This window comes from Haliotis rufescens, unplaced genomic scaffold (assembly GCF_023055435.1).
Source record: "Haliotis rufescens isolate VD_foot unplaced genomic scaffold, xgHalRufe1.0.p SCAF_5, whole genome shotgun sequence".
NCBI lineage: Eukaryota > Metazoa > Mollusca > Gastropoda > Lepetellida > Haliotidae > Haliotis > Haliotis rufescens.
The window spans coordinates 15,573,111-15,593,308 of record NW_025964223.1 but is presented as its reverse complement, the minus strand read 5'-3'; the positions used below and the strand labels follow the sequence as shown (position 1 = coordinate 15,593,308).

At 39.5% G+C, this 20,198-nt stretch overlaps 1 protein-coding gene and 1 long non-coding RNA gene across 2 annotated transcripts; both read right to left on the bottom strand.

The window, feature by feature from the left end:
* Positions 1 to 1,097: 1,097 nt before the first annotated feature.
* Positions 1,098 to 3,821, bottom strand: LOC124113247. Its single transcript, XM_046473532.2, has 5 exons — positions 3,701 to 3,821; positions 2,809 to 2,940; positions 2,401 to 2,493; positions 1,852 to 1,868; positions 1,098 to 1,228 (listed from the first exon to the last, which is right to left on the bottom strand). The coding sequence occupies exons 1-5, from the start codon at positions 3,756 to 3,758 to the stop codon at positions 1,196 to 1,198; spliced, it is 333 nt and encodes a 110-aa protein (XP_046329488.1). The 5' UTR covers positions 3,759 to 3,821; the 3' UTR covers positions 1,098 to 1,195.
* Positions 3,822 to 11,623: 7,802 nt separating this feature from the next.
* On the bottom strand, positions 11,624 to 18,964 carry LOC124113245. The gene is made up of 3 exons (XR_006857741.2): positions 18,766 to 18,964; positions 15,081 to 15,376; positions 11,624 to 12,617 (listed from the first exon to the last, which is right to left on the bottom strand). It is a non-coding gene; the product is annotated as an uncharacterized LOC124113245 (long non-coding RNA).
* Positions 18,965 to 20,198: the final 1,234 nt, after the last annotated feature.

Sequence of the window (20,198 nt, the reverse complement as noted above, 5' to 3'; positions counted from 1 at the left end):
ATTTGACTGTTTAAGAGCGAAGGTCATATCTTTACAAGTACATAGAGGGTGTCTTGTCAGGTAATATGTTTAATTTATCTCATGACCTCGTGGCTACATTCTACAATCATTCCGGGACGAGCGAATGGCGACTGATCTCTTGTTAGGGTACGGAAAGTCGCGTGACGAATGTCATGGTTACGCCGCTCCATTCGTCACCACTCGCCTCTTTCCGTAACCTGCAAGCTTGTCCCGGAATAACACGAGTTGGTCACGAATGACGCCGCTCATGAAATCTCCACTTTACTACGTCACTACCTGCTGTACATACACACCAATCCAGAGCCGTGTTACACTTCACCAATATACAGGTGTGAGGGTGAGGGTTCAACCATGGCGTGTTGTTCAAAGACGCTGACCTAGTTTGGCGTAAACAGGGTTTCTTCTTTCAGAATGCTGTTTTTAAATACGGTTTGGGCCATGTCTGGCTTGCACAAGATGTATGTGACAGAAGGGTATTTCTGAATATTTTTTAACAAAGGTGTAAAGGTACATATAAACCAGAATGGTTCATGGGTATTCGAGAATCAATTGCGTACATTAAAATTCTGAATTCAAAAGTTCTATTGCATCTGAGACTTATCTTATCTAATATGTAAATAAAACAGTGCATCTTCGTCGAATCGTACCGAAATATAAGTGTAATGTACATACTTTTAACATTAGCGCAGCTACATTTTTTTAATAAAAACAAATCCTGTCCATTATGTGACCGCCAAATGAGTGAGTGAGTGACTTACAATTTAACGTCACATCGACAATATTTCAGCCATATCGTGAAAAGAAGTTATACATTAATAATACCCACCCAAATGAAGATTAATATCACGTACTATTAATATGCCCAGAACACATCATGTGAGATACTGTTCCTTCCAGGATATGACACACTCGTCTGGCGCCGTGTTTCCGGGGTTCTATCATGACGTGTTGTACATTATTGCCATACACACCAAACTAGGGCCGTGTTACCGTCAACCAATATCACCTGATATATGTAGTTGTCTCTTATCACAAGCATGGGTTACTGGTGCGTATTATAAACTCGGAAACAAGAGTAAATAGTTGTCGATTTATTTCTAGTTCACAGCATGGGATGTCTACATGCATAGAGTTGACAGATAGGCGTGCTGGTCGTGTCCTGCAAGTGATGTCCCTATCCCAGAGCTTCATTCAGCCTACACAGCAACTGAAGAGGACAGAAAAAGAGATGAATGATGAGGATGCCTTCTCACAACAGCAAAGTAACATGCTTATGGCTTACTCTGTGTTTGTGTGTTTGTGCGTGCGTGTGATGTGCGTACGTATGTGTGTGGTGATGATTGTTGTTGTTGTTGTTGTTGTTTTACGCCACAACCAGCAATATTCCATACATGTGACGACGGCCTGTTTATAATCGAGTCTGGACCAGACAATCCAGTGATCAGGGTACAAAGATACGCAGATAATGCACATACAGAGTTGTGTCCCTTAGTACTGCTGATCATGGGTTCGGATCCCAGTTTTAGACTGATTATGACCCTCGGTTTGTTGTTTCTTTGTGGTCTTCGTGCCACAATTTGCTGTACGGAGTTGTCCCTTAGCTCTGCTGGCACGTGCTGATCATGGGTTCGGATCCTAAATTTGTACTGAGTATGACCACCAATATGATGACCTCTACGGTCTGCATCGCTTTTTCATTCCTCGACATGAACCTGAACCCCATGATAAAACTAAAATACTGATCAAAGAGGTGTTGGGTCAACTTCCTTCTTGTATTACACTAGAAGTGTCTAGACTGTGTTGGATACCAGATATGAAATAGGTACTTACGGTAGTGCAAGGTTTGGCTGAAAGATACAAGAACAAGTTTAATCACTCAGAACAACTCCATATGTTATGTTCAGTAAATAACCATCTCGCCTGGAAATACCATACACGTGGAGGAACACCCCAATACTTCACTACAGCTGTGGTCTGGGCTTATTGTATGTTCTAAAGGTTTCTGTGAAAGATGAGAGAAGCTATCTCCTTTGAAGCACGTGTGTACGTGTGTGTGTGTGTGTGTGTGTGTGTGTGTGTGTCTTTGCGTACGTGTGTGTGTGTGCGTGCGTGCGTACGTGTGTGTGTGTGTGTGTGTGTGTGTGTGTGTGTGTGTGTGTGTGTGTGTGTGTGTGTGTGTGTGTGTGTGTGTGTGTGTGTGTGTGTGTGCCCTTGTTTTATCCCCTTATGGACGAGAGCCTGGTAATGAAACAGAAAAGACGATCTTTTAAAGTCTTTTGGTATCAACTTGACCACGTGAACATAAGGTACCAAGCCCGCCCCCACCCCCAACCAAACCTTTAAAACAGAAACCCCTCATCACATTGGAACGTAACGTACATGTTCTGCAGGTGCACGTCTGACAACCCCGACTGTCTGTCTGGAAGCCGAAGGAACACGTGACTGCACCGCAGTCGATCGGATCGCAGTGGACTGGAAAGGAGGACAAAGGGATGTTCTATGTCATTTTTTCACAAACGTAACCAAATACAAACTTAATACAGGGTATTGATGACCTCCTGTTTCATTTCTTGTTCTGAAATCATACCACTGTCTCATGACCACGTGCCATTGCGTTTGTGTTTGTGAACACATGTACCTATCTGTGTGAACACATGTACCTACCTCTCTGGATACATGTACCGCCTATCTGGACACATATACCTGGAGACAAGCGCTTACATATCTGGACATCTGTACCAACTTGTCTGAACACATGTACCTACCTGTTTGGACATATGTACCTACCAATCGTAACACACCGGGCGCCGCACGTGTGAGGACAACATCTCCGCCCTGCCCCACAGGACGCGTCCCCGAAACACCTGGGCATGGGTGCACACGCATATATCGTGCCCGGGGGGTCAGTCGGACACACACCTGGAAACAGCAACATAGATGAAACAGTGCTATGAATGGAAGGTTAGCCCGGCGACGCCCAGTTCCAGGGCTTTTTGGAAATATAACATTGATACCACCAATACAAGAACACTTTGTTTCGCCAGATGGTCGCAAGTACAAGGCCACATCATAAGATGCAAGTAAGCAAAGAAAGCCATTGCCAGGGTGATCAAATAACTGTTGCCATGCAATTTTGTTTCCTTTTTTCAATATAAGTATGTTACTTTGTTAACAAAAACACATATGTTTTGTCAGTAAATAAACATAGGATATGACTAGAGTGAGTGAGTGAGAAGTTTTTACGCCGCTTTTGGAAATATTACAGCAATTCACGGCGGGGGACACCAGAAATGGGCTTCACACACATTGTACCCATGTCGGGAATCGAACCCGGGTCTTCGGCGTGACGAGCGAACGCTTTAACCACTAGGCTACCCGACCGCCCCGATATGCATAGAAACAATGGCACGTATTTGTAAACGTACAGTGGTGCTTAACTATTTTCTAGGAGAATATACCCTTAAACTTGTTTTTTTAAAATAGCTGTGCATGTTATTAAATCGTGCAAATATGAATCAACCGTTCCGTGTTTTCGTTTTAAGATACCAATACATTACAACATTGAAAGTGTTCAACCTCATGGATCTGTACCGGAAGTAGTCACAAACGTCTGGACGTCTACCAGGGGGATTCGACAAGATACAGAAGAACAGAAGAACAGCAGACACAGAAGAATTACCGGCTGACTCGACTATAACGACTGTCGCCACAAGACCTGTTATTAGAAGATGCAACATTCTCCCTGTCTTGTCAACGTGTCGTGGACTTGTGTCACAAGCTGCGTCTGATCAGCTGACTCGCTTCCAATCTTATCTGTGTGGAACTAGGCTTTATTCATACAGGACCATGGCACTGTCTCTGTAATAATGGTCTCTCCCTTTTAGTTTAGAATTTATCATATTTTGAAATTTATCAACTTCAACATATGTTTCAAATCATAAACAATTGTATAAATATTAACAAATGTTAATTATCTATTCGTGTCAGGAATATAAAAATATATTTTATTTAATATCTTGTTGTTAACAAGCTTTAGTTATTGCTAATGAATACGATCAATCATTCATCAGAATAAGAGTCACTCCCACGAATAAACCTAACATCGAAGTTATGCATGATATTATCTGTAGGTCATTGTGATGTCTTAACAAATATACCTGTCAAATAATGCGTGTATCTTATCTTAAAGTTGACAGATTTAACTCACGGGTGTCCGACTGACATAAACTTTGAAAGGTCACTCGATGAAATCAAAATGTGTTTCTGCCTGAGATACTGTACTACCGGGCAAAAGAAAATGTACACTTTAAAATTCGATTTGACCCAAAGCGTTACAAACGTTATCAAAAGTTTCGAGGTTGAAAAAACACTGCAAACTCTTTAGACTCAAAAGACAACACTGATACACCACCATCGAATGACTCTTTCTTGTCAACATGGTGCATACTTTATTGTGCCTGTCTGTTTACCAAGCTAGGGCCGTGCTACGGTCCACCAACAGACAGGAGGAAGGACAATCACGGCGGGCTGTGCGTACATTTGGAGCAGACCAACCAGTCACTGAGCGTGCACTTCATATCGTCAGGGAACGATGACACACTAAATCAGCCAGGCCAGAATGTGGCGACCCTTCCAAATACACTGTCCGCTGTAAATAAACAGACGGCAAAGGGAGGGCTAAATAGTCAAAAGCGTCGCCTGTCGAAGTACAGAGATGCACAACTTTTAGCTGTTGGTTTCGGGTTTGAATCCACGATGACCCGCTTTTAGGATAGTCAATCCAATACACTGGTTGACGTCAACTGACTGCGTCACTTCCGGATGTCCATCCATATTAAACGGGCCCGCCTGCACTATATACCAATAACCCACACTGTCGGTATGACATAGAATTAACTATGCCTGCAGTCAGGCCACCTGGACAGTGTAATTGTCTCTTATGACAAGCATACTATTCCAGCCCGGGAACAAGAGCAAACAGTTCTCGATTTATTTCCAGTCCACAATATGGAATGTCCGCGAAATGAGTGGACAGAGAGGCTCGATGGTCGTGTGCGCGCCAGTGATGGCCCTATCCCAGATTTCCAGTCAGTAGACACTGCAACTGTAAGGAACAGAAAGAAGGATGAATGAAGGAGAAGCCTTCCCTCTACATCAAAGTAACATACTTACAGCCTAATGAAAGAAAAACTATATAAGAGTACGTTTTGTCAAATTCTTTCTTTTGTGGGGACATGTGTGTCTTTGTGGTCTTGGTGCCAGGTTTTGCTGTACGGAGTTGTGTCCCTTAGCTATGCTGGGATGTGCTGATCATGGGTTCTGATCCAATAGTAGATATATGGTTCTGATTATGACCCTTCATTTTATAGGCACCATAGAGAGGTCAAATTCTTTCTCTTGTGGGGACATGTGTCTTTGTGGTCTTGATGCGAAGTTTTGCTGTACGGAGTTGTGTCCCTTAGCTATGCTGGGATGTGCTGATCATGGGTTCTGATCCAATAGTAGATATATGGTTCTGATTATGACCCTTCATTTTATAGGCACCATAGAGAGGTCAACAAGAGACTTCCTCCAGCAGAATGGCATCAGAACCATGCAGTGGCCTGCCCTCAGTCACGATTTAAATCCCATTGAGCACCCGTGGGACGAGATTCAAAGACGGCTGAATGACGTCCGACCAAGGCCGACAACTGCAGCTGAACTGCGTCATGCATTCCTCAGAGGTGAGGTGAGGTGAAATGGGGTTTAACGTCGCGTCCAAGATTATTGCACTTTTATAGCGACGTGCATGTACGTGTGTGTGTTTGTGTGGCTGCTTGTACTAGTCCGGACTGTTGCCGATTTATAGTGCTAGCTCACTGAGATACCATGCCGCAGTTTAACATGAATACCCCATTCAGACACAGTATACTGACTCCGAGCCGACCAGTCCTTGTTTTAGCCCCTTAATGCCGAGCGCCAGACAGGGTAACAACAAGTACCATCTTTTAACGTCTTTTGGTATGACGCGGTCGGGCATTCCTCAGAGTGTGGGCTCAAGTGCCTATGGCCTTCATCAACCGCCTCATCCATTCCATGTGTCGACGTTGCACGGCAGTCATCAATGCACATGACGGACACACGAGATACTGACTTGTGATGCCATTTTCTCAGAGACTAGTGTTGTATTTCACTTTAACAACATTTGACACTTTAGTTTCAACCTTGATGATCAGTTTTGCCACGTTTCATCTTTTTAATATGTCTCAAAGTATGTTTACGGTGTTTAGACAAGTAAAGTTTCTCATATATGTATTCATGGTGATGTTTCTTTTGCGGTTCAGTATATAATACCCTGGATAATCGAGGATCATTGCTCATTGTGGACGGCCTCGACGTTGTGCATAGGTAACATTTTAACCACCTCCTAGGAATCGGTAATCCTGGAAAGGCGTTCTTCTTACCACTTTTTGACCACAATACCTTTAAGAACATGTCAACGTGGATGTAAATTAACACCGCCACTTGTAAATGACTAGGTAAAAAAAGGTAAAAAAAGCAGTCCTTACAAGTTTGAATCGTGTCAATCAAATTACCCATCTACTAACTCAAGTTGGTATTCAGATCTGTTTTCCAATAAACGAATACCATTATATGATAGAAACAAAGCTTCAGTGCCATACAAACAACAAAACAACGTGAATGTCATCCCCTGGCCGGCTCGCTCCTCTGATCTCTCACCAATCGAGCACATGTGGGATGAGATGGATCGGCGCCTTCGACGTCAACCACGTGTTCCACAGACACTCCAGGGACTTCGGGGGCGGTCGGGTAGCCTAGTGGTTAAAACGTTCGCTCGTCACGCCAAAGACCCGGGTTCGATTCCCATTTCTGGTGTCCCCCGCCGTGATATTGCTGGAATATTGCTAAAAGCGGCGTTAAACCATACTCACTCACTCACTCACTCACTCATTCCAGGGACTTCGAAACATGCTCCAGCAGATATGGACAGATATCACACAGGACTTTGTGCGACGCCTGGTCCATTACATGAGACGAAGATGTGTTGCTTGCATCGCTACCAGAGGTGGACACACACGCTATTGATTTGTAAATTGACATTTTGGCATGTTTATGTTTTTTTTAATGAAATCACGCATTTTCTGAAGTCAGTATGGCAAATTAAACCATTTGAACACTTACAGGGGTCTTTTATCTGTTGCAAACCGAAATTGTTTCAGATTTGGTAAAAAACACAACTTTGCATGAAATCTTATTCAAAGTCACAGGGACTTTTGTTGTTCAGTATATGTTCTTTTAGATGTCTCGTTGTTATTATTATTTTATTGCAGATTAGTAGTATTATTCGTCCAACAGGTTCACTCAAACGAATAAACTCAACATCGAATTTATAAATGATGTTTTCTATAGGAACCATTTTATGTATTATTTAATATTATCTTTGTCGATAATCATATTCAATTGTATAGCGAAGGTCAGTCACAGTATGTCATGTCAAATAATGCGTTTTTCTTAAAGCTGACACAGAAGTAGCCATGCCTGTAGCCAGACCATCTGATCCATTGAGTTACATCTTATGACAAGCATTGGTCAATAACTGCGTCACTTCCAGCTGTCCATCCATATTAACCGGACATACCGTAATTTAGCATTACAATTCTGTTCAATCGTTAACACCAGATCGCCCTGTCTTCTTTAAAGAATTGTGTGAGTTGGAGTGTATTTTCCCCCACTTTCCGTGAAAGCATGCCGGGTTGGATATCATTGCTCATTTCGTGTTTACTTTAAATGTGACAAATACTTACGATGAGTAAATGTTAGGAAATTTATAACGTCAGTATCACAGTTTCAATGTTGCTACTGTGATTTGTCGATTATAGAGGCAACTTAGATAACAAGGAATATGTATGCAAATATTGTGAAAGAAGAAGTATTGAAGATGAATGTCATGTCTTGTTTATTTGTGATTACCTAAATAACTGCGAATGCCTTTAGTTATGTTCCAAACAAATATTTTGAATGTCCATCAAAAAGCAACGTTTATATTCTAAGGTCAACAAGTCACCACAATTTATTGCATCACTTGGCTTTGTTCATCAATCATACATTGCAAAAAGAAAGCTTGTCACACAACCCATGACATGAAATGATGTAACTATTGTACTATGGACCGTGTTCTTGAAGGCATGGAAATACAGAGAGACAACATTGATACCAGTGCTTACAGAGACTCCTTCGACGGAAATCATACTTGTTTATTCCATAAAAGAATTTATTTAAAAAAAGTAAGTTTCCAAGTCCATATACACGCTGTAAACGCGAATTTCCTACATACAGTCTATAAAATTACACAGCTAAACACAAGTTGACGCTTACAGCGTTAAAGAATCCTTTCAGTGAAACACCTCTAGTCAAGACCCGATTACTCCGGACACCTGATGTTCAGGACAACTGTTGGGAGCGTCTATACATGTACAAACAGACTTTACTACGAACCCGTGACTCGATAAAGCGACATGTGTTCATCCCATTCAATGGGACTAGTACTTTCCGGATAAACCGTGTTTCATTGTTTAATACAAAACATATTACCAGAAGGCCCATAACTGATCTTCTTGCACTTGTGTTATTTCAATGCTCCGGGTCATGTAGGCACATATTAATTGTGTTAAAGGAAATTAACAATTAAGCGACAATTATATAACAAACAGAATTGAATTGATCGGACGTTAACGAATGTTTGAACTTTTGATTGGAAGGTATTTGACGTGACACTTTGTGACTCTGTCTGGAGCCAACTGGAGACTGTATAAACCTCTCTGCCCATACCGTCCGCCTAATCGCCTCATCCAAGTTACTTCCAATAGAGCTTTGTACGGGGAAAGTTGTCCATCGCTATCAACTATCAGAGCTAATTCACTGTTAAGTGTTGGCTTTCATTTGTCCATTGCTTATCACCTATCAGCGCCAATTATCTGTTGGCTTCCTGTTAAGTTTCCACCTTTGTTATCTTGTCACTTTTGTTGTTCTTACAGGTACATATATATATGTTCTCTGCCTCATAGCCTTTATTCACATGATGAAGGAGTAAATATATACTCCGAAACGTTGTGCTCCTCATCTTAAAGAAGTTGACATCCACAAATTCTCTTCCTCGTGTGTATCACTTCTAAATGTCTTTCAAAGACTTGAGCTAGGTATGGGTCTATCAACACGAAAGACGAAGGTGTTTCAAAATATTTTGCAAATTAATGACCCAATTTCTTCAGAAAATTACAAAAATGAAAGAAATAACTATAATGGTATGTGAAGATTTAGAAAAACAAGATTACACAAACATACAACGTGATACACTTGAAAGCTCTTTTACTGATGCAAAATGCTTTTGGTGAACTCTGAAGAACTTAAACAGAGAGACATAGACACATGGCATGAAGTGTTTGCATTCGATAACAAAGAAGATATAAAAGCGGCTGAAGAGTCACAATATGATCAGAGTTGTATTTTGAATGATCTTTTTGATACTGATATATCAGGGGAAGGCGTTATTGAATGCACTGCTAGTTTAAAGAATAATAAGTCACCTGGACTTAATTCTATTTTTGAAAATTCAACATATCCTAAAAATTGGTCACTTGGTGTAATTATCCCCTTCATAAACTAGGTTCAGGTAATGATACAAATAACTACCAAGGTATCACATCACTTAGTATTTTAGCAAACCTTTCCCGCATATCATTAATAAAAGACTTGTGTTTTGGGCTGATTCTCATGCTAAAATAGTAGAATCCCAGAGAAGGTTTCACTACTGCAGATAATATTTTCGTTCTGCATTCGTTAATTCAACGAAATCATTCAAAAAAAGAGAGATAGTTGTGGTTTATACTTAAGAATCGTGGCCTATAAAATCTCATAATTATTGTCACGTATCTATGAAGACGTAAAAGCTTTGGTACGATGCAACGGTAATTTCAGAAAATACATTTGAATGCATAAAAGGAGTAAGACAAGGATGAATATTAAGCCCTTTCCTGTTTTTTGGTTTATTAACGAATTAGTCATGAAAATAGAAGATAAATGCCAAGGTGGTATACAATTACATCCCGATATTGTACAAATAGTTTTACTGCTATTTGCTGATGATATTGTAATTATTTCCAGCACCATAACTGGATAACATAAAATTAATGTATTAGAACAGTTTTATTAAAAGTCATGTCTAACGGTCAACATGGGAAAAACTAAGGTAATTGTTTTTAAAAACGGATGGTAAATTATAAAAACGGGGAAAGTGGTTTTATAAAGGCAAAGTAATAGATGTTGCTACTAAATACAAATATCTGGCTGTCTATTTCTCCAGGAAACTGTCATGGAACTTCCATTCAACACAAGCTGCCATCCAGGCAAAGATTTCTTTGGCATTATAAAAAAAATCTCTGAAACATGGGTGTTGTAAACTTTAATGTTTTTCTTAACATCATCGATACAAAAATGAATCCTATTTTGTTGTATGCGGCTGCGAAGTCAGATCTTATTAAAAGAGTACACGCCTATGCATGTAAATGATTTTGGGGAGTTAAGATCAATTTACGAAATACAGTTGTGTACAGTAAACGAACTCAAAGAGACTACTAATTTGTAGTTCGTTATAACCGTAGTTCGTTTTAAGTACATATACAGCATGACTACAGCGAGTAGTCGGGACCAAAAAGTAAGTTCGTTATATCCGTCAGTTCGTTATAAGCGTGTTCGTTATAACCGTAGTTTACTGTATAGTGAAAGTGGTAGATTTCCATCATTATATATGCACGGATTAAAGTCATAAAGTATTGGATAAAAGTTTTAAATATGCCTTCTCATAGATATCCAGAAGATGCAATAACGTTATTGTATGATAGTTCTGAAAGCGTAAATTGGGTCTCAACTGTTATGAAAACTATTAATGAAATTGGTATTGGCAATGCATGGCAAAGTCAGAAGCTAGAATGCCCTGAACATTTTATAAACATTGTCAATCAAAGACTAAAGGATTTGTATATGAAGAAATGGAACTCGGCACTATTATTATCACCAAAATATAAATTTTATCTAATGTGTGAAACTGAAGAATGTCTTTTGGAACCTCTTTTGCAAAAGTTGGAATATCTTTTTCTCGAATAAGATGTTCATAGCATATTCTTAACATTGAACAGGGTAGACACACACACACACACACACACACACACACACACACACACATGCTAAAAGTACATAGAGTTTGTTAAATGTGCAATAAGCAGGAAGTAGAAGATGAGTACAATCTTCTCTTTTTGTATCCAGTATATGATCACTGAATATGAATTGTCCCTATGTCTTCCGTAAATATCAACGTATTGAAGCGTGTGACATCCCATGTATTTCATGCATTGAATTAGAGAACATTGTATGTTAAAGATTAATTACACTATCCATGCAATTTGTACTGAAGGCCTGTGGCCTTTCGGTATATGTGTAAATAAAGCTATTGAATAGCTGTTGGCCAGTTATCAATATAAGTTACCATCAATGCGAGCTACACTAATGCCAGCATAGTCCATAGATATGACAAAAGAATGTTATGTTTATAATTTACTTTATTTTATTATCCATTAGAAAAGGACTAGAAAACGTTAAAGCGGTAATCTAATAAAACATATCTCACTAAAATCACAAAGTGAGATATGTCTGCTGAATATAGAATGTAGCAGATTTGACATTGTGCCTAATACTTCAGCCAAATCTACACTGTAGAATAGTAGAGACTCTTAAATTATCGTAATAATACTATAATAGTTTACATATACTGCAGTATCATCACAACAGTATTGCGATATGCATGGATAGTCGCCTCTACTAACTAATACTAACACAATGCTCTAAAAGAGTCAATACGAGGGCTGGTCAAAAAGTTCTAAGCCTAACCAACTATGATCCTGAGTCAAAAGGTCAATCCATGGAGTGGCACCATTCCACTTCTCCGTCACCAAAGAAATTCAAGCCAATGAAGAAAGTTTGGCCAATGTATTCAGGGACACAAAGGGTGTGATCCTTGGTGACTACTTGTACTTAGAAAGCCAAAAGACGATTACCGGTGTCTACTATGCTGATTTGCTTCATCGCCCCAGAGACTCCATCAAAGAAAAGCGGCGAGGAATGATGACTGCCGACACTTTCACAAATGTTGGTTTTGTTTGGCTTAGAACTTTTTTTACCAGCCCTCGTAATACATAGGAGGAACCCGTGGAGGATATCGACCCACAGTATGTAAAATCTAAATGCTTACGAATACTTGAAAATGCGTCATTTGAAGAATGGATTACTTTGCAGGTAAACATGTGTTTTTAAATATACTTGAGTATTCGATGTCTGGAAATTTAACTTGGAACCGAGGCGTTTGTTTGTTGATATTGTCAAAGTTAATAGAATCCAAAGTAAAGATCTTCCGACGGAAACTATCCAGGTAGCCACATCCGGGTTCGTCGGGTAGCCGGGGTACCACGTGACTGTATTTCTTCCAGTATTGGATACCCTCCCATCTGTACTCGGGACAACCGTGTCCTCTTCGCCTCCAGGGGGAGCTGCAATGTAATCGGGGGGGGGGACGTTATTGTTGCATAAAGAAGAGAATATATGGATGTCAATATAATTATTATGAGAAAACACAACGTTTCGGAGTATAACTCCTTTTTTTTAGCAAATGTTATCATTCAAATTCAACATTTCAATAGTAATAATTAAAACGCCCTAATTTATATCATCCTTTTAGAAGAACAATATAGTTGTGTACAGGACCAAATGAATGCACTTCAACATTTTACAAATGAGATCAATGATCATGAATCTATCAGTGTAAATTGGTCAAAATAGTTTGTTATATATACACACAAAACACCCTGTTCTTCACTCTAATAACACAAACATTCATGATAACATGTGTTTCAGTCGGCACAAAGAACAGATACATGTACACGTTTTTGGTCGTATTTTGTTACTTTACCAACATCATTCACGCACATTTAGAACTTTTTTCTTTTTTTCATATATATATTTACTTCAAGCTAATCCATGAAACTATGGATGCGATGTGTTGCCCCTATATTATTTCGTCGTCAGTAAACTTTATAGACTTTGATTATATATATATATTGGGTAATCAAATTGATTATATATATATATATATATATATATATATATATATATATATATATATATATAATGTACATAGGAAGTCGTTCTGTATTATCGACAATTGAAAGCTTAAATACTACAATATCATTCCACATTCTCCAACATGCTACAATATCATTCCACATTCTCCAACATAATTATACTACTATCTACATAATACCATATGCTAACTGTTCCGTTTTGAAATAGGCCTCTCTGAAATAATTATAAATTGGCAAACCTACAGATCCTAGATCCATCCATTTTACGTTTCTAAATAGTCCTACTTTGGTCGTGTAAGGCGTGTACCAGCTGTGCAGATGTAATCTAACAATCACGATTGCTTCACAGTAGACCACTAATTCTTGATTTTATGTTGACAACTGTGGACAAGTTATGTGTGTACAAACCTTGCAAATTCGTTAATAAGATTGTGCTTATTACTTAAAATAGTACACAAAATAAGTACCTTTTGCAAACATAAGGCCACAAGGCACTGTAGCTCACTTGACTTATGAAGTAATAATTGGACGACACTTCAACCTTTACTTCAACCTGAGTAAAGTGGTGCAAATGATTATGTGAACAAGAAATAAAAGAAGTTTTACAACATTATTTAGAAGAATGTAGAGGAAAACGGCTTCAAGTTAAGCAACGTGTTTGCTTTAAATACGATGAACAGTGACATTATAAAGTGGTATTTAAGTAGGTATAGTACTAGTCTAAAGATGAAAATATATATGTAGATCTACATTAAAAACTGTTTGTATTATATTTCATTTTCTTCGATATTTTTTCAATAATTTAACTTTAAATCGCATACTTTTCTCAATGCCTTTGTTATTTGTTTCAATTAGATCTAGTGTTCGGGATTGGGTAAACAATGAGAAAAAGATTGATGGTATTCGGGGTTCAGGTGAGGAGGGAGGTGGCACCCCCAATTCTGCGTCGATTTCAAAATTTTGCGTAAGATTCATTGTAGTCGTGTAAAATCATCGTAGATGTAAATATTATCGAGTGCGAAGTCGCGATCTTTCTCAGAAAAAGTTCTTGCTGATGTGTTTGCTAAACCGGTTCGGGTGGGACCCGCCCATTGCTAGCACTGCGTGGTAGGGCAGATTTCTGTATATTCAGTTCAGCTTCGAATGTCATACTTCATACGACAAAGACCGCTTCAGTCTTAGTGGCAGTGATGATTTCGGAAGAGTAGCGAAAGTGTCGGTTTGTTCGGTCAACGGTCAAAGGGAGACAACTCAATACACGGTTTCATGTACTCATCTCAGAATTTTGTAGTTAGTGGGATATATACTGAGTGGACACGGAAATGGTTTCATAGGCCGCGCCCTGACGATTTGAGTTCCATTCGTGTCCACCCAGCTTATCATGTTACCTACATACTACATCGATAAAACCAATTGGATTTGAGGACCCGTACCGTTAATGGTCGAAGGGAATTAACTGTAAATCCAGTTTAAATTTGTAACACAGATTTACCTCCCTTTGAGATAAGGGACATAACTCTTGATTCGCTGTACGCGATTAGCTCCCTTTGATTGAGGGCACACGCTGTGTGTGAAGTTTAAAGGGAGACACTGTGTGGAGTTACGACAAGGGGGTTAACTCTTGCATGACCACAATTATCTCCCTTTGACCATAAACAAACCTACTGCGACAACAATGTTTTTTGTTTGCAGTGTTTTTCCCCAAGCCAAATCCATTTTTAGAAAGCGCATAATTAGAAAAAATATTCAAACGTGCACGTCAAGTTTTTATTCACGTAATGAAACCAGCTTGGTGGCAGGGATGATATCAGAAGAGGGAACCAAGCCACTATATTACTCAGGCCAGCCCACCCCAGCCCCCGTACTACTCACCCTCGAGAACACAGGCCCCTCCACCCTGAATGAGGGCACACCCAGCCTGGATACCGTCACGTTCCCTTTCTGCTGGTCCTCCACGAACTGGATGATGGACAACATCGTCTCCATGTCCTCGCGTTTCTTGCGGACTTCTTTTCTGAGTGCATATTTACAGCTCGGTATGTGTGCTTTTAGACCCCGGGTGTAGAGATATATCTTCCTGCAGGTGGGCTGACCAGGACATTTCCACATAACAGGCATGGCGACAGAAGCTGGGTGGATCTCTGGAGGTCACGCGGTAATGGCGATTACTGTCTCAAAATAAACACAAAGTTTAAAATAAATAGTCTGGCCTTAATCGTGTCAGAAATTGATTTATTCCAAAGCGTCTTACATAATAATGAATAGGCCTTATGCAACCCATGCTTGTCGTAAAAAGCGACTATGCTTGTCGTAAAAGACGACTAACGGGATCGGCTGGTCAGGCTCGCTGACTTGGTCGATGCATGTCATCGTTTCCCAATTGCTCATGATACCAATCATTGGACTGTTTGGTCCAGAATCGATTATTTACAGACCTCCGTCATGTAGCTGCATTATTGCTGAGTACGGCGTTAAACAACACAAACTCCGAAATGTCCCTCTGAGGGGCGATGGGTTAGCCTAGTAGTTAAAACCTTCTCCCTTCACGCTGCCGGTCCGGGTTCGATTCCCCCACATGGGTTACAATCTGTGAAACTCATTTTGTGTATCCTCAGCCAGGATATTGCTGGATTATTGCTAAAAGCGCCGTAAAACACTACTCACTCCAATCTGTTGGAGGTTGTGGTTCAAAAGCAACACTGTTTAATACAGCATCTATTCACCACCTTGAATAATACGGGGCACTAATATCCATGTTTTCTCAAATTTACCTACGTTTACCTACGGTCACTGTCTCATTTTCACACACAAAGTATAGACAAATACTGGAATGGATATCGGACAATAAGAAGCAAAGTCTCCCTATGATAAATAATATTATGTTTCTCTTCGTTGGTTTTAGGTAAGGAGTTAGGTCCCCAGCACACCATGCTCGTCGTAAGAGACGACTAACGGGATCAGGTGGCCAGGCTCCTGACTTGGCATGTCATCATATCCCAATTGCGTAGATCGATGCTCATGGTGTCAATAACTGGATTGTCGATTATTTACAGACCGTCGTCAAAAGCGTTAAAACGACGGCGACGTTAAACCACACACACACATAAAACGCAGAAATCTTTACAAGAAACTCCACTAATTATACAGAGTACCTCAGAGACTATCATATCATTGGGAAAGGGAGGTTTTTTGTGTTGGACAAAGTATATGTGTTTCCACTCGTACAACATACACCCTATATAGCTTATCCGTGTGTATCAAGTTATACTTTCCGTTGTTCAGCAAATGAAATATCCATGTCGGAAATGTCAGAATAATCCTGTTCCTTTGTTTATATTATTCAAGCGAACCTGACCATCCGATCCCGTCATTCGTCCATGACAAGCATCGTCCCCTGTTACTGCAAGCATAGGTTGCTGAAGACCTATTCTAATCCGGAATTTCACGGGTGTTCCCTTTTAAGAATGAAGGTATGAGCCCACAGAGTTCGTCGCTGAGATATTATGATTAAATATGTTTGACAAATTTGTTTTTAAATATAACTTGGTATTCATGACTCATTTGTATGTATATCAACTTGCTTTCGTCGTTATATGGCTGAAATAATACCGATGCGACGTTAAATTTTAACTCACTCACTCGTTTAGAATATATACAGAACCCAAGGCCAATATTAATCTTGAAAAATAATTTAACATTAATATAAAAACAACACCAGACTATGTGTCATGGGCAACGTTTCAAATACATGGAAATGTATCGCGCGTTAAACATTGCAGATTAATAGTCAACCGTTTGACTGTTCATTCCCGCACGTACAACAGCGTTCAATCTGATCGCTCCCTGCACGGGTGTATACAACAGCTCATGTCTACTTCTACAATGGTGGTCGTGTCATACGGCGATACAGACCAGTTTCTCATTCAGTCACAGCCCAATATCCACCAATAAGTCTCTCTTATTCTGTAGCTAAAGTGCTTGTGTAGATCACGTAGCATTTACACGTGCGCGGAATGGCTGAATCCATGTTAATAATCTATGGACGAAACTGCAGTTATTCTCACGGGTCTTAATTCATATAAGATCAAACAGTACGTCGTATTCAGTGTTATTATATAGCCATATAGTAAAATTCAGACAAGACAATGAAGGTGTACCTTATTTCATCTGTAGGTTTGAAAGTACGGTAAACTACGTTTATAACGAACACGCTTATAACGAACTGACGGATATAACGAACTTACTTTTTGGTCCCGACTATTTGCTGTAGTTATGCTGTATATATGCTTTTAACGAACTACGGTTATAACGAACTAAAATTAGTGGTCCCTTTGAGTTCGTTATAACCGTAGTTTACTGTACAGTCAACTTATACATTAATGAACTTTATTTTGTCCGAACTGTTATCGTTCATACTGATATTGACTAAAGTTACAAGTGAAATTAATCATCTGTTTCACATAGAAGTCATTACTTTTGGCTTACAAGTTTTACTTACCCTTTCAAGGAAACTCGCGGCAGGGCGGACGACAATTCAGGATGTAGCCAAGACCGCTCTAGTTAGTCGAATATATTTTCACATTACATTTTTTCCCAGAACGCAGGAGGTCTACACGAGATAACATCAGGGTGAAAGAACATGGCGAATGTAAGGAAACTCCATAATGACATAATTGTAGTCCAGTCCCTACCACGTACATTTGCACATACTTACGCCGCGAGTGTCGGATTACAGCCTTAGCGGGCAAGTTGGGTCGCCTGCCACACAGACAGATATACCGTACATACTATTCCTTACATTTAAATTAAATTTCTAAATATCCGGGACACCTTAGAAAATATTAACTATTTCAAATATTTTGTTGTGAACTATTCAGAAAAAAAACCGTTTATTGACGCCGTTGTAATTCATTATGGAGAAAAACTATATTCGTTTATTTTCTGATGAACCATGCCTTCTTTGAGAACGAAATGTGTAATTATTGGCAGTTTTAAAGTTTCGTTGAACATTGAATGTACACTTGCTCTACTGTTTTTAGAGAAAGCATTTTGACTGAGACGGTGTGATTTTACTCTAACTTCCTGAATAAATGCGAATGTTCAAATATATTTTCGATTATCAAGTATATTAACCATCCTTGTTTAGTCTAAGCAACAATTGATTGGATTGGTAAACATTTGGTAGATTTCAGATTATATTCAACTTCTGGTGACTGATTTGCTATTAGATATTCTTCACGAACCGAAAACCAACGCTATAATGAACCACAAGCATGCAGACTCCTTCCGCAACAGTTTGTTGTTTAACGCCGCACTCGGCAATATTCCGTCTATAAGACGGCGGTCTGTAAATAATCGAGTCTGGACCAAACATTCCTGTGATTGACATCATGAGCATCGATCTACGCAGCTGGGATACGATGACATGCATCAACCAAGTCAGCGAGTCTGACCACCCGATCCCGTTAGCCGCCTCTTACGACAAACATAGTCGCCTTTTACGGCAAGCATGGGTTGCTGAAGACCTATTCTAACCCGGATCTTCACGGGTCCCTACCGTAACAGATGTATCCACCGTAAAGATGCCTTTACTCCGACAGTTTTCTTCACTCCAACAGTTGTGAGATGAGTTTAGATGTGGATGTCTTCACAGGCGTGTTACCCGCCCAGCCAGCAGAACCCCCACAAAGCCGCCAGTCTACAGCACAGCGCCAGCAAGGTGGGGAGGTGTGATTGACTCAGAGGGACAGGGGCCAGATTTGCCGTGATTGTACGGATAATACCCGTTGTTCGCTGCTGGGCCTGCGATCCTGAACCTTCTTATCACGCTCTTACGCACCTGGCTGTGTTACATAATAATTGTATTAAACGCTGACTTAACCTTTCTGTTGCGAGTGTAGGTCTCTAATCCTACGACAGATCATCTCTGTGTTCGTTAACATTATTAAGAATAGTGTTGATTCAAGAATACAGTTAGTCTCACCACAAACACTGAAACTGTTATAGCATGAGTTTGAGGTAGAGTGAGTGAGTTTGGTTTAACACCGCTTTTTACAGTATTCCAGTCATATCTGAACTTTTATTTACACTCAGGCCATATAGCGGCATCAGAGTTAGAAAATTATTGCAACAACTTAATACATATAAATATAGAATAAATAAAAAAAAACATCTTTGCCCTGCCTGCATGTACATTTATACAGATAGCAATATATGTGCAATTCAATAAGCGAGAGAGACATGATGAATTTACAGAATTTGGACAATTTTCTCAATGTTCCTAATCGTGAATTATTGAAAAGTAAATTCATTTTATGCATATTGGGTTTGATGTAGTAGAATCTGTGTAAAAAATGTTTTCTATCGTTTTCTTTAGATAAAATATGTAATTCATCACCTATGTCTGATAGTTTACAAAGTGAACATTTCCTTTTAGCTAAAGGTATTTTCCTCCATCTCTCAATTTCAATAGGTAGATTATGGTTACAAGTTCTAAACTTAAGTAAGACTCTCCAAACATTTACCTAATATTCAAAATTTAGGCAGTCCTTTTTTATGAGACAATACATTGTTCCTTTAGAAGACTTATCTCTTGCACTTGTCCAACACTGTAGATTAATGTCATTTAATTTTTCATGGATTAAATGTTTTAGACAGGTAAGATTTTTGAAACTTTTAAAAAGCCAGATGTAGATAAGTCCAAGTTCATCAAAAGTTTGTTTGATGTTGTCATTGAATAACACAAGAAAGGATAATTTAGATGATTCCCGGAAAGTAACTTTGCCCCAAAACTTATCATTCTCAATTCACAAATTCACAATCATAGGTTTCTGGCATGCCCAAGGGATGCAACTCTGCACAGCGAATAATGGCGTCTGAGATGACTGGGACACCTGTGTCCCTGATTGAGGTAGAAGTGTGGGTTGCCTTCTGTTCACAACCATAGGTTACTGAGGACAAGTTCTAACCCCACAACCCCCATGGGAAATT